The sequence below is a fragment of the Dermacentor andersoni genome, chromosome 6, assembly GCF_023375885.2.
Source record: "Dermacentor andersoni chromosome 6, qqDerAnde1_hic_scaffold, whole genome shotgun sequence".
NCBI classification, from domain to species: domain Eukaryota; kingdom Metazoa; phylum Arthropoda; class Arachnida; order Ixodida; family Ixodidae; genus Dermacentor; species Dermacentor andersoni.
In genome coordinates this window covers 57,081,514-57,097,500 of record NC_092819.1, presented here as the reverse complement: position 1 = coordinate 57,097,500, position 15,987 = coordinate 57,081,514, and the positions used below count along the sequence as shown (strand labels likewise).

Sequence of the window (15,987 nt, the reverse complement as noted above, 5' to 3'; positions counted from 1 at the left end):
ACATACATTAAAAAAGAGTTTCAACGAAGTCATCGGGACAGGAAATGCACTTCGTTTTAAGCGGTATTTCGTCACAAGCAGAGTTTTATAGAAAAACCATAGAATGGCGGGACCTGCGCTCGAGCAGCGCGGGAGCTCGTAGAACGAAACATTGATACACATCTGCGGCCGACAGTGTCGACATGACAGCGCAGAAATTCTGATGGCGCCCGCCTGTCGAACCCGCTCAACCGAACTCGCGGGAGGATGGGCTCCGCGACAGCTTAATTGGTAAGGCATCGGGCGCGCAATACCGAAGGCGAGGGTTCGGCATCCACCTGCGGCAAGTTTATAGTTCACGTCCGTTCCCCTTACCGCATTATTTTTCGTACTTCATTTGAGCAGAATTTCTCCAGCTTCATTGTCTCTTTTCCTCGTACAGTTGTACATTAAAGAAAACAAGTCATGCCCCTCAGATTCACTTACCAAAAGAGCGAGTCGCGTTCGGCGCACGCGCAGCGTCCCTGGCGCAATTTTGGGTACGCTATGCAAAGTCGTTTAGGTGAGCTATTTTCAAGCTATCTATCTATGGATCTGTAGATAGATAGATAGATAGATAGATAGATAGATAGATAGATAGATAGATAGATAGATAGATAGATAGATAGATAGATAGATAGATAGATAGATAGATAGATAGATAGATAGATAGATAGATAGATAGATAGATAGATAGATAGATAGATAGATAGATAGATAGATAGATAGATAGATAGATAGATAGATAGATAGATAGATAGATAGATAGATAGATAGATAGATAGATAGATAGATAGATAGATAGATAGATAGATAGATAGATAGATAGATAGATAGATAGATAGATAGATAGATAGATAGATAGATGTACCACCTTACTCTCTTTTTTTTCGTGTTTCCCGATGTTTTATGCCTCCGTCTCATCTAGTTCCTGGGAATTCGATGTCGATACATCGGCCTCAATCGCTCATTTCGCAGCGCTCCCGTCCCGTGCTCGTTATTGCCTTCGAGTTTCGCGTTCGAGTATGACTTGGCCTTACTTTTTCCCCTCCGCTGTATGTTTGTTACTTACCTTTTAGTCCGCCAGCACTCACTTTGACGAGGCATCGATTCCTCGCTAAAGCTGGCGCTTATAGAACCGTTCGATCTCCCATACTGTACGAGCGGTTGCGAGGTTGTGTGTTCTCGTCGTTAATTATTTTGTCGTGTGCACCATACGTCTGTTGGCGATTTCCATTTTTTTTTCTTTTTTTTAAAAATCAGCTTCTGTCTCGTTTCGTCACTCTGCCCAACAACCTGACGCCACCGTTAGCTCGCTTAGTTTTCTTTTTTTTTTTCCTATTGTAAAAAGAAGAAAGAAAGGGACTCCCTTAGGAAGCGAGCTTTTTTTTTTTTCGTTCCTTCTTTACAGCTCAGTGCCGCTGATAAAGAAACACTGAACGCTCAGTGTTGCTGGGAACAAGCTGTGCTGATCGACATGTCGAAAGATGACGCGAAAACAAAGACTTTTATTTAGTAGCTAAAGAAAGGGCACGAATCTACGCTAGAGGAAATCACGCACAAGGGTCTTGAAAAGCAGCTTACCTCTTGTATTGCAGAGGGAGTCATTTTGCTTTGTGTATCCGCAAACTAAAGAAATGTAGTAGCTTGCAAGCTAACTAGCTGTATGCTAGCGCGAGACAATGCAATGCACACAAACAATAAACAAGCAAGGAGCGTAATAGTACCTTGAGTTACCATGCCCTTACTTAGAACGCCAGACCAAACTAGCCCAACAGTCTTTGTTGCGCTGTGTTGTACGTCTACTTGGCTTGTTAGGCTAGTCAATTAGTGACAGCTGACTGCGAATCGTCACTAAAATTACTGCATTGCTACACAAAAGCCATTTGCTGCAGACGTCACTACACTTACTGCATTTTTGATCGGGCCTTCTCCTTGCGCCTTTGGACATGCATTTGCACGGCCATGCGAATCGCTGTCAAATTTTGGACTTGGCGCACGAAGCCAGAAAATGCAAAGACGTTCATGACACTACCAGCGAGAGTGTTATTTCTTTCTTCATATAAATCGCAGGACGTAGCATTATAACTATTGTTGAAGTTTTAAGAAAATACGCTGCCAAACCAAAAGGGAGCTCGAAACCGGCGACCAACAACTTATCTGTTTATTTTTATCTCGATAACAAAAAAAAAAAAGGGGGGGGGGGGGGGACTAGGAAATTGTCCAGATTATTGATATAAGTTTCTAAATGCCTGCAATGAAGCTGCGCCTCACGGCAAAGCCCGCCTCGGTGGTGATAAACGCGTCGGTGTAGCCTGTTCGCGTTTGAACTTGAAATTATTCTACGTACACATGGCTCTTCATATTAAAATTAAAAGACAGCTGATGAAACTCGTGGCAGGCAGCGAATGCTGACATGACGTCCATCGCACTGCACAGATGTAGATGCCTTCCGATGAATATTTAGCTGAATCGTGCGCACGCACCTACGTATACGTTGAAGGGACTAACATATTACGTGGGCGCATTTCTTCGGCAGCCGATGAAATCATTCGCGTGTTCTTTATGTAGTCCTTGTCATGACTCAAATCAAATCAAATTAAGGGGTTTAGCGGCCCAAGGCAGCACGTGGGCTCTACTTTCATATAATACTTCCCTCTCCTCCTTCCCCGGTGTAGGGTAGCAAACCGTATTTTCCCTCCTGGTTAGCCTCTCTGCCTTTCCCCTTTCTTCTGTCTCTCTCTATCTGAGGTACATCGCAGCGAGTGCAATCCGGATCCATTTTTCACGACCTAGGGTTCTTTTAACGTGCACCTAAATCTAAGCCCACGAGGGTCACTGCATTCCGGTTCCGTTGGAATGCGCCCGCCGCGGTCAGGGGTCGAACCCGCGAGCTCGCACTCAGCAGTCGAACGCCACACGCACGGAGCTACCGCGGCGTATTGTGTCTCGGTTTATTTGCCGTATATTCACTCGGATGCGAAGCCCCACACGGAAAGGGCGCAAGCCATTACGATGAAATTCGAAGCGCCGTCCGTCGATGACAGCTGTCTCTGCGAAGCACGGATGCAGAGGCGACAGGGACATGTGTCTCTATCGCCTCACATCACGTTTCTGCACACATGAGACGCGCGTCTCATGTGTGCAGAAATTTATTCGGTTTCCCGTGCGTACGTACAAGTGTTTCTCCATCACAAAGTTGCGTAGCAGGCCACCGTCAGTAGAGACAGGCTCTTCCGGGAACGAGGAAGCCTACGCGTTCTCCGAACGACGTCCTCTTCGAAGGCACCGAAGGCGTCGAATCTCACTTTCGACAGAACGGAGCCGTCTGAAACACCGTGCTTCGTGATATCGTGTTGCGTGCTTTTCTCACGAGGTGCCTCTTAACTCCACCTCGGGAGCTCCTACCTAAACATATGGGAACAGAAAAATCGTTCTGCCAGGCATGCACTGCACCAAATTAGATTAAGTTTCTTTCGTTTGAAAGAAGAAAAAAAAGTTGAAATCTAACGAAGCGTCAAGTGTGCTACACTGTAACCAAGCAATACAAAAAGCAATATCGCATTTGTGTAAGCTATCGAGACATCTAAAGAGGACAAAAGTGGTATAGCAAACATCACTCTGTGATACATCACTGATTTGTATACGTACGACTATTGAAAAACCATCGTAAGCAATGCAGCAGTTTCAGCAAATCCGTAAATTCGTATATCGCATGTTCCCGCTTCAGACGCTCCAACAAATGCTGTTTACAGAACTCCAATATCTTTCTTTTTCTTCTTTTTTGAGCTGAGTTACGGATTTCTAAACGTTGTACTTCAGTGCTTTATTTTTTAAGCTGCCAAATTTCGGCAGCTTTCGTAAAATATTCTTAAATAAACATACTGCTTCTTACAGTACGTACAAATTATCTTTCTCTCTTAAACACAGGACATTTCGTTGAAATTGACTCGCGGTTGTCTAACGGCCGTGTTTCTGCATTTCCTAAGTATTTTAATAGGGAAGTCATGAGTTTGGCCCCAATGTATATAAAGCTTCACTTTAAAGCGTGTTTCGCGCACGCTATTATGCAGTACGTGTCACATACATCCGTTTAATTTCTCACTCCTTCACCTTTTCAAACACTTCGTCCCCTTGCTTTGCGCAGAATAGTAAACCGATCTTCATATCAATAGATTTCCAGTAGTAATCGTGAACTCCACGAAGTCAGGTGAAAGAATAAATAAAAAGACGGAAGATGGGCAACTCAGCCTGTGCCGAATGCGGTAGCTCCAGGCGAAACGATGCTCCAGACAAGACTGGACCTTCCTTTGTTTGTCCGCTGGTCATCACTCAAGATAAGATAAGATAAGATAAGATAAGATAAGATAGATAGATAGATAGATAGATAGATAGATAGATAGATAGATAGATAGATAGATAGATAGATAGATAGATAGATAGATAGATAGATAGATAGATAGATAGATAGATAGATAGATAGATAGATAGATAGATAGCAGCAAAGAGACTAAATCAGCCTCCGCAATGGAGGGTGCTACATATTGATCTTCACTATTCAAAGCTCAGTACCAGTACAGGACTGTTTCTTCTCATCCCGAGCCCATCGTTCCCACGTTAAAAACGCAGGTGGTACATTAATCAGAAGTCCTTGGTGTCTCTCAAGGCCACTGAATTGGCGCCGTTCAATCCCATCAATCAATCGAATGTTGCCTTAAACCTTTATCCCGTCCTCTTTCCCGTAGTGCATTCACATACGTCGAGCTGCACACAAACACACTCTACTCTAATGCGTTCGTATGTACAGTAAATGAAAATGAAACAAATGAGAATCAACCAAACTTCGGTTTGCAGATGCAGTTTGCGATGAGAACGAAAACACCGAGAGAAGACACGAAGCGCTGGGGTAAGAGAGAAGGTGTCGCTTCCAAGGGCCTCTCTGGAGGGGTGGCTCGTTCCGGCGAGGCGTCGTTTTAGGAGGCGCGTCGCTTATGTCAATATACACAGCTCTCTCGGTTCGCGCCGCTTGGCCCGCAAACAGAGCGCCAACCGCGTCGACAAAGAAGGGCTGTGAACGGGACGTCGGAAACAGGCCGACGAGCGAGCGAGCTTTACGCTTTCAGCACGCGTCGCTGTACCCCGAGCCAAGGAGGACAACGCTGACGTCATAAAAGGGAACGGGAGTGTCTGTTGCTGTAGAGTAGTGGTGCATTTACGTGAAAGGGGGGAAGAAGGGTTTAGTTCTTACTTATATTTTTCTCTCTCTTCTCATTTTTTTGGAGGGGGGGGGGGCTGTGCTTGAGGAGGGATTAGGCTCGCCAGTACACGTAATTCTCGACTGTATGTGTTTGTACTTACGTATACAAACTCTCCTTTATGAAGAAATTGACATGTAATCAATATAGTTTGATCAGGGGACACCATACATTAAACCACGACGATGGATGGATGGATGGATGGATGGATGGATGGATGGATGGATGGATGGATGGATGGATGGATGGATGGATGGATGGATGGATGGATGGATGGATGGATGGATGGATGGATGGATGGATGGATGGATGGATGGATGGATGGATGGATGGATGGATGGACGGACGGACGGACGGACGGACGGACGGACGGACGGACGGACATTTCCCATGATTAGTTCAGGCTTCAGGACTGTCACGTGGCGCTCCCTCCTAGTTTCTTTCATTTCTCCACGGGCTAAGTGTAGTCAGAAAAGGTAAATTCCGCAGGCACTGTAATCACTGCGCAGTTTTCCCATCCACCCTTCCTCCACTCTCCCTACACTTGCTCCCTTAGTCGAGTGCTATCCTGGGCACCTATTAAAGAAAGGATACGAGAACTCTGTTAGAATATAAGCTGGACGTTCGTAACTCCTGTTTTTCTAATCCTTCGTTTTCTCTGCTCTTTTCCTATAGTGTTTGCTTGAGCGGCAGCGTTCGCGTGCCCTTTCCGATAGCCATAAAACGAGGAAGTGCAAGCAGTATGTCTTCTAAACCTCTTGCTGCTGTCGTTAAAGAAATGAGCAATGCTAACTACAGCGGCTTCCGAAAGTTATGTGTTCTCAACAATAACTGTTCATCGTAACGATGAACTAAAGCGCGACCTCTCGCGAAGCTCATAACTTCGGCAAATAAACACTTGCGAACGTTTTGAACCCGCTACGTCTGTATAGACTCCCCCATGAGCTCCGTTTTGGTTCCTTCCGTCACCATTAGGGGCGCTGCGTGTAAACAGTTATAACAGGCGAGATATGAGTTAGGCTGGAGTCTGGGCACGAAATGCGCGCGCGCGCGCATTTCATGCCCAATATACTATGACGTCGAAGTGTTGATCTGTCCACGAGATAAAACGGAATTAACATGGTCGCTCACAGGAAAGCCTTGAGTGCCGCCCACTACTATACAGTAGCTGGCATGAATACGACGAAAGTGGCAATGGCGGCGATAACGACAGCAGGGACAAGGATCAGAACTACGACGGGAACGGTAGCGCACAACGACGATGACCCACAACTGAGGATACGGCAACACAAACGAAAGCCCAAAGAAACGCAACGAACGCGACGATAATGACGACAAGGACAGCGCGATGGCGCCAAACGAAGGAGCGACGAGACGTCTGCAACATGAACACAACCACAACAACAACTAACTACAAGAGCGATAAAGACAACAAATAAGGCACGATGGCGCTCAATAACGGTAGCGGTCGACAAGGAAATGACGAGGTAACGACAAAAATGACAACGACAAGGGCGATAGCGACAACTACGGCACGACGGCATCGGACGACGATATGACTCAACCGGCAAATGACAAGACAACGACAACGATGTGATAACGCTCACAACAACGATAATGACAACGGTGGGATAGCGACTACAACAGTGCGGCACGATGGCGCCCAACGACGACAGCACTCAACGAAGGAATGACGAGACAACGACAATGACGTGGCAAAGACAACGTCGACGACGAAACGACGATGACAACGCCGATGACGGCGGGAAGCTTACGCGACTGCCCTCGCGATGTGGATTGGGGAGCAAATTCTGATTGGGAACGAACAGCTACCTTTTGCGGCTTTTATTTTTCTGCCAAGAAAGCTAATGACATCATGATAGGTGCGAAGGACGCCACGAGAAGCTGGATAAACTATCCTGAACAGCCAAAACGTGAAAAACCATCAAAATAAAAAATCCAGGGACGCCTAAGCACTCCTTATGAGTCCTGGATGCGAAAGCGAACGATCGAAAGCGGACATGCGAGCGTGTTGGAGGGGGGGGGGGACGCGTGGTCAACGCCTCCTAGATAGCACAAGGCCGGTGCACTTCGATCCGTGACGTCATGCTACTTTGCCCGACTGCACTGAATATGATGGGGACGGTCCCGAGTAAGCCGGGGTGGTTTCGACTTCAGCGCTCTTTGTCACGCAGGGCTTGGCAATGGGAATATCGGTCCAAGTAGCACGATGTCATACAGCAGAGTGCACAGGCCTGCTATCTAGGAGGCGCTAGTTTAGCCCAGTTGCCAATACACTCGGCCTCCGAGCGTGGGGTCGTAGTCTCGAAACTCAACTTCCGCCAGCGTTTTTGCTTTCGAATTCAGTGTGTTTTTTATACATTATTTTTTAGAGCGATTACCGAGGGGAAGTGGGAAGGCAGGTGAGAGCTTGCGCGGGCAAGGAACGCGCGGATGACGCAGGCCTCCGAGAGTGAGGGTGACGTGGCGTCGCGACGATACCCTCACGCAACACCTGGCACGGCGGCAGGTGTTCCCTCTCGCCCATAGAGCACGGCATCCGCGATCAGCTCCGGCGACGGCGAGCTGATCGCATCATTCCCACGCTGGCTGAACTACCCCTGCTTGCCGCTCCCGTAGACACTAGCGCCACAGTTCCCTCTAGTCACTGTATGAAACCCTAGGCTCTCGCCCGCTCTACTCCGTTGAGGCGAGCGCGTGACGTGGCGTCGCAGCCAATGGGAATTTAGGTGCCGTTTCGCTGCTACAGACGCCGGCCTTTTGGCTTTATGGGCCACTTCAAGCTTGCGCATCAGTAACGCAGGCTTGCGAAAGTATACCGCGCTCGAACCCCGGACGCGGCGGCTGCGTTTCGATGGGGACGAAATGCAAAAACGCCCGAGCACCCGGGTGGTCGGTGACCTCCAGGCAAAGGGAGGTACGGCGCCGGGCTGTCTGGCACTTGGTTGCACGTTTGGACATGTCGCTCGCCGATGCTTCTTCGCAGGACTCCGCTGCCTGACGGCTCAGCATCTTGACTTGGCAAGGGAGAATTAGGGCGCTGTGCCTTTCGGCGCAGCCCGGGGTTTGTCCAAAGGGCGTTCGCAGGATCGATTCGGCATCTTGTAGATTCGGAATCCGGGCTGGTGGTAATGGCACAACACTATCTATCTATCTATCTATCTATCTATCTATCTATCTATCTATCTATCTATCTATCTATCTATCTATCTATCTATCTATCTATCTATCTATCTGTCTGTCTGTCTGTCTGTCTGTCTGTCTGTCTGTCTGTCTGTCTGTCTGTCTGTCTGTCTGTCTGTCTATCTGTCTGTCTGTCTGTCTATCTATCTATCTATCTATCTATCTATCTATCTATCTATCTATCTATCTATCTATCTATCTATCTATCTATCTATCTATCTATCTATCTATCTATCTATCTATCTATCTGCCTGTGAACAGAAGCGTAACTGAACAGCACTCAAATGTGTTTGCATCGTGAGAACATTCGAAAGCACTTTCACCCCACTTGCATGCTGTCCCTCAGAGAAGTTTGTGCACCTGTCACGAAAAGCGGACAACAGGCAGCGGGTGCACTCATTACCGTCCCGTACAATCGAAAGTCACGCCTGGAGATAAAATTCCGAAGAGGGTCGCCCATATCTCTCCTTCAGGACCATTCGGATTACGGTTTTGTTTCGGTTTCGAGCAAGTTTCAAGCTCGCTGCACTCTCCTGCTCGACGCTACACGTCTACGAGAAATGGCAGAACACACCGCACAGGACACGCCCGTAACAGCTACTCGAGCGCGCCGTTGTAATGCGCAAAAGTTGATGTCTGCAACAGTGCACGTATCGTCGTCGTCGTCGTCGTCGTCGTCGTCGTTGTTGTTGTTGTTGTTGTTGTTGTTGTTGTTGTTGTTGTTTGCCAAAGAGACGAAGTGCAGTGTTCACTGAAGTATGTGTGCGCGTAGCCTGAGCAGTGCCACTGGGGCTAGGAGGCGCCGAACCCCCACTCTCGGCGGTGGTTGCATCGTTGTATGGAGTCATGCGGTCAGCATGGCCAGCCAGTGCGGCAATCGGGGCGCAGCCCATCCAAGTCCGTCCATGCGCCCGTCCATGTCCCATGCTGTCTTTGTGGTTCGTTTGTTGGCGCAGTTGAACAATGTTCGCTAATATCTACCAACTCGCCCAACAACAAGTTCTTCTAATTTACCCAAGCAGGAAGTGCTCAGTTTACGCGCTAACGAAATTAAATTACCCGCGTAAGCGCCCTCTATTGTTTTATTGCTTCGTCTGCGTTCTTTCGGGGGCGTAATCGAGATAGAATGATGTCGTAGTTTTACTCTACAGCTGCTACAAGGAATGTATATATAGCTGCATTTCGCGGTACATTCATAGTTATGTCGTCGCTGTAAGATTGTCGTCATTTGCCCTTGCATGGGGTTCCTGATACCAGCCGATTATCGTCATGTCGTGCCAACGATACTATAGCTGTGAGTATGTTATTTCGACGTTCTACACCTCCCTCCTTTCGCAGCAATATTAACCGCTACCGAACCACGCACTATTTTTACACTTACCAAAGTACTTGCAACATGTAGTAGAACAGTGTGTGTAGTGTTCATTCTATTATTTTGTTATGTGTCATTTTCACCATGTCTTCTCTTCATTTTTTTTTCTTTTCGTTAGTAGTGTTTTGCCTTTTGCAATAGCCTGCCCTAAAGAGACCTACCTACCTTCTCATTTTTTTCTTCACCTAATGATGAATAAGATGCCGACGTTGCTGATTCAACCAACCGGGTTATGTGGACATCGACGACGTGAGAACGCTAACCTCCGTATTCAGAAATGCAACTTAAGTTGAAGCTCATGCTTGACTTGATCTAGGTGACGCCTATCGGGAGCGTGCCGAAGGAAACGCAGTGAGCATCTTTGGGCACGTTAATGCCAGGCGTCATTTAAATCAAGTCAAGCATGAGCTTGAAGTTAAGTTACATTTATGAATACGGCGGTAAGACAGACCAGCGTTTCGTCACGAGGCGGCGGTTGCGGTACGGTGTCAGTGACAGCACGACAACAACAGCTATGACTATGACCACGCCGACAACAAAAACGACAACAACAACGGGTGAAAGGATAGGAAAATCCGTGTTCCTACGAATGAAATTGTTGGCGCGTTTGTGCTAATGTTAATTTTATTCCAGTAATGATATGCTTAAATTGTGCTGTGCAGGCCCCTGTCCTGACGGACAGCGCGCGCGCAAGTGTTGAAATGCACAGTCATGCCTCGTCATTGTGACCCTCGTTAATACGAATGACTCGGCTTACGGACAACCTTTGGCGGGCGCCAAGCTTTGCTAATACATTCGAGCCTCGTTAATACGAGAACCCGTTGGTCTGAACAATGAACTGGACGAAAACGCACGATCCTGTAGAGGCCCGTGCATTTTGGTCCCGTTAATACGGACAGCCTCGGCATGAACGGGATTTTCTCTATAAACAAGCGAACCGTAAATCCCACGCACTCGGGTGGCGAAATGCCAGCGGTGTGCCGCCGGCTACGAGGAGGCCTCACGTGTTGTGCCAGCAAGCAACGCAACCTCACTGGCTAAGTCCTGCGAAGCTGTGTTGTCCAACTCGTGCCTCGAAGCCCAATGAACGGTCATCCGGCGGGCTGAAGCCATCGCGCTGTTAACAAGGGGTGCTCGATAAAAGTTCGACTCACTCACTCATTCATTTATGGCGTAAGCTACTCGCAATAGTATTTTGACCCATTGATCGCTGACCAGTTAAAGAATATAAGAAATGCCAGGCGGCATTATAAAATGAAGTCAAATCAGAGGCAATTATTGGAGTTGAATTTCGAAACGGAGTCAGCTTTTATTACCGAAATGAGGACGTCATCTCGGCCATTCAGTCCGTCCATTCATTCGCGAGCAAGTAGTAAGGCTTCTCCTATGAATGCATTGCTGCTCAAGAACGTTTGCGTATGCCTCTAAAACACACGAAGTAACTCAGAGGTTCATTATTGCAGCCAATATTTAGAGGACGTGCTCGCCGCTGGCAAAGGAATAATGTTAGCTTGCCTCCAGGGAGCAGCCGTACAGCTTTTGATTAAACATCATCACGGAATGCTAGGCAACAACAATAACAGAAGAAAAAAACAAGAAAGTAATTATGATTACGATTACGGTGAAGCCGTAAAAATCGTGGCTCCGACAACTTTGCAGGGCACAGAAAAGTGTGCTTGTTCTATTGTTACTGCACTGGTGGGCAGGGAAATGGCGAGGGTGGTCTCGCAGCTAAAATGCCAATGCAATCGTTTCGCAGCCTGCGGTGGCGATATTTTGCGCATGTTGGCCTCTCACGTTGCGTGTAAACCATCCTTGGTTATGCAATAAGAATAAACAACAAAATACCTGAATACCGTATAAATCGGAATATTTATAATCTTATTCCAGCGTAACAATAAAAGAGGGTTCCATCGGTGGAATTATTCAAAACGAGAAATACACATCTAGCAGTAAGGAAGATATACAAGTCCGCGTTTACAGGATTTTTTTTATTAGTATTATTCCAGAGAAGATAATAGAGTTGTGACCATATTATGGCGACGGCTACGTCTTTTCACTTGGACATTATTGTATTATAAGAAAAAATAATGATGAATACATTAATTCTTACAATATGCAATACCTAAATGAAAGAGAAGAAAAGGTAGCGACATTAAGGCCGGAAGTCTCCATCGAAAAGTTTCATTTAAAACAAAGCCCGCGGATGTTTCAGATGCACAAGCATGTTTCACACAGCCACACGAATGAGACGCAATTAAACGTGGTGCTGCGGAGTCAATATTCAGCACTTAAGCCAGTGTCTTCAAAGAGTCTGTGAAGAGCTCGCACAAGCCCTAGCGATGAACTGCCCCTTGGTAGTCGTAGTCCTAGCACCTTGGCAAGTGAATATGGTCGACGTGAATTCGGTAAACGGAAATTGTTATTCGATGCGCTGTCTATGCGTAATGTGCCTGGAAATCGCTGTTTGAACCCAGACCAAATATTCCCTTTGATGTTGGCGCAGGGAGTACTGCTTGGTACAGTGTTAGAGAGAACACGTAGTTGGTTTTAGGTCTACTATAATCGAAACACTGCAACATTCCCAGAATCTACTTCTGGGAGCCCATCTACTTTACCACTCGTTCGTCCCTCCCGCGCATCTAGACGTCAGCATAATCATCTCAGTTTCCAACGCATCTTCGGTCACACCAATGCATTCAACTGCTCAGCTTTGCCACGTGCGATTGCACTGTGGAATGGTCTTCCTGATAACATCGCTGACATTAACGACCCATTAACCTCAAAACAAAAAATCACTGCATATTTGGCTAGTACTTAGCTAAAAACAAGTATCTGTTTAGCTTTGTTACTTTTAACTTCATTGTTATTTATTTATGTAAGCATTTGTTCTAAGGTTGTTTGCTTTACTGTATACTGAAAAGCTAACTACTGTTCGTTTACCTCCCTTACGTTTTATCTTTGTTTATTTCGCGTTCTTTGTTTATTATTTGATTCTCGTTCTGTTCATGTTTATGTAACAAAAACTATGTTTTTGCTCCACAATTGTTATCTGTACCACCCCCCCTCACGCAATACTCCTTCTGGAGCCTGTGAGGTATATGAAATAAATAAATAAACAAAAAATTGCTTATCGAAGCTGACATCTATGTTAAACATACAGTTTACATGTCTTCGTGCCACAATCAGTGACAAGACACCAACTCGATGTTTAATTGAAAAGCTGACAATACGGTACACCCTCATAAACTCTACAGCACTCAACAGGCGTGATGAAGACGAGTACGAGTATTACTTTGATGGCAGTACAAAAAAACTTCACGCGTATCTCACGTGCGCCGAGTCAATTCTTCTCATGAACGCTAACACTGCCCGAACAGTTTCGACAACATTTTTTTTTTATTTCTGCGTCTTAGCGACGTTAATCGCTTTCCCAGACCTCTTTTCTTTCTTCTTTTTTCTTTTTTTTCCTTTCTAAATTTGGGTATTTCGAGAAGTAGCTTCCTAGCGCAGAATCCTGCGTAATGAAACCCAGAGAACAGCTTACGCAGGGGACACTAGATTACTAAAAACACCCGGTTTGCGAATTAATGCTTAAGGAAAAACTTCAATGCACAAGCGTTTTAGAAAAGGCTTTTCTTTAAAGCCGTGCTTTTGTTGAGTATGATGACCGCTAACGGAGAACATCAACGCCTTTTTTAATGCTGCTGTATATATGTATATACAGGTATTATATATATATATATATATATATATATATATATATATATATATATATATATATATATATATATATATATTTCTTATTTTGCAATGAGGTTTCCGCGGTACGAAATACAGTCAGACTTCGTTAGAACTAAGTGGGATATAATGAAATAATTAATATGACAAAGTAAATGAAATTCCCTTTGAAAACGTCATAGATATTCATGTTGCAGTACATGCAATAATGGGTATATGGAAGTGATTCTGTTTTTACTGTAAATACAGTAATGAATGCTATCTGAAAGTGTTGAAGTCTTGTCGAAAAACAATCAAGAACAAAAAATAGCGATCGGTTAGAGAGGACAGCGCTGAACACTCCGTGATAGCAACAGATTGGCTCAGACGTTGTTAAAGATTAGACAAAACTTTAGGCTTCCAAGTCTATTCCGCTTCTTCCTTGGTGAAACTCCTCACTCGCTGAAATTACCTCCACGAGACTTCCTTTTGCTTTCCAAATTTAAATTATAATCGAGACAAAATCTCTTTTGCTCCACTGATGTCATTCGAAGATTATTCACCACCACAAGTACGCATCATTTCATTCATTTCAAAAGATGTGCCTTCCAGAAAGCGTTCCTTCCCTGGCAAAATCGAGCACTGGGCGAGCTGGCGTGGGTAGGAAAGTGGGAAGAGACAAGGGCGACTGAATAACGACGTCGTCCCATCGCACTTTCGTAACGTTTTATACCACAACGTCCGGGTTAAGCGCACAGGCTATAAACTACACAAGTCAAAGGGGATGAAACTAGCTAGTTTTCTGGGTAACTGCAAACAAGTTATACGGGGCGTTCAACTTTAATTTTAACAGCATTCTTATTTATTCGAGATAGCACAATTTTACTCCATGAGCCTGATCAGTTGAGTAGTTGAGATCAATTGCCATCACTTGCATTATAAACGGAAACTCGTTGTGAACTAAGCAACAAAAATTCCACGAATCAAATATCCTAACTTGTTGCTTAAATGGCACATATTGCAATCTGCGAATTGCAGCCGGTGAGTTAGCGAGCCATATCCACTTAGCACAAATTCTGTAGACAATACAAGGTTCGGGAAAAGCATTCTTGAATTGCGCGACGAAATGCGCTCGTATAATAATGCATAAAAAGACGTTTCTTCAAAAAAAGAAGAGTTTTCATAGTAAGACTCCGGTGAACAAGTCGAAAGGTACGCTTTCCTATTATTTCATCGTTTAAATAACCCGTTCGCCGTTTTATGACAACGGCCAGTCACATTATTCGCATCCCGGCCATCATCGATCAGAAAAGAAAAAAAGAGCTTTCGCCCAAATCCTGAATGGCTTCATAATTCGAGATCACTCATTTCGTCTCCTCCTCGCGAGGGGAGAGGAAACAAAGGAGGGAAGTGGAGGGAAGGCGAGACAAAAAGAATGGAAGAAGCGAGAGAACAAAAAATAATAATAATAAAGAGGACGGAGGCGCCCCCTGTCGGTCGCTCACCGCAGCAGGTGTCCGTCCCTGCGGCGCGTGTTCTGCCAGGGCGTGTCCTCGTAGCGGTAGCCCTTGCGGACGAGCGGCGCGCACGAGCAGCTCAGCTTGTTGCCCATGGCACCCCTTCCCCGTCGTCGTCCTCCTCCTCCTTCTCAGCAGCAGCGGCCTCCTCTCCTCCTCCTGCTGCCGCCGCCGCGCCGCGGGCCTCCTCCGCCTCCTTCGTCGCCGCCGCCGCCGCCTCCCGCCGACCCTGCGCTCCGCCGCGGTCGGCTGCGCCGCAGGGCTTCTCTGCAGAGCGGTCAAGAGAAGAGCACAGGAGAAGAGCACGGTGAGAGTCGCGTCCGCTTCGCCTCGCGGCTCATCGTTCGATAGGCTCGGCACAACTCAATTTTCGCCCCGGCACTCCTTCAATAAACACGGGGGACGTTTCTAGACGCGCGTTTCGGCGCACGCCTTAAAAGGTCAGTGAAAACAATTCATGTGGGCATGGTTAGTAAGGTTGGAGAACAATATTGTCTTCACTTTTCTCCGCAAACTAATACTTCGTTTGGCGAATAAAGAAATACAACAACATCAGATGAAGTGGCTGATCATTTGTGCGAAATCCGCGAAACGGAGAAATGTTCGTTAAATAAATAAACTGTCATCCATATGAGCAGCCCAAAGCTTTTATCGGTTGGATGCTGTGGAGCATTCTTTCTCAGTAACATGTACAAGTTTCCTATACAGCTTCATGCTTAACTCGGGTGGGTGACATTCTTTTCCTGTAATGAGCAGAAATAAACACATTGCCGCAATAAAGTATTTCGCAATTGTTTATGGGCAGTAAAGCGAACTTAAAGAAAGCATAAAGAAGAAACAGCACATTCAGCAGTTTCTGATATTGGACACGAGTATTTGAAAGAACTACTACACTCTTAAG

General features: G+C 46.0%; 1 protein-coding gene across 9 annotated transcripts in view; it reads right to left on the bottom strand.

Moving 5' to 3' along the window:
- The window catches only part of sif (still life), a 305,006-nt gene that overhangs the window by 221,250 nt on the left and 67,769 nt on the right, over positions 1 to 15,987 (bottom strand). For all 9 annotated transcript variants that reach the window (XM_050171630.2, XM_055066570.1, XM_055066572.1 and 6 more), the window contains exon 2: positions 15,075 to 15,353. In XM_050171630.2, coding sequence (XP_050027587.1) covers positions 15,075 to 15,181 — 107 coding nt within the window. In that variant the 5' untranslated portion in view covers positions 15,182 to 15,353. The remainder of the gene's footprint in view (positions 1 to 15,074; positions 15,354 to 15,987) is intronic.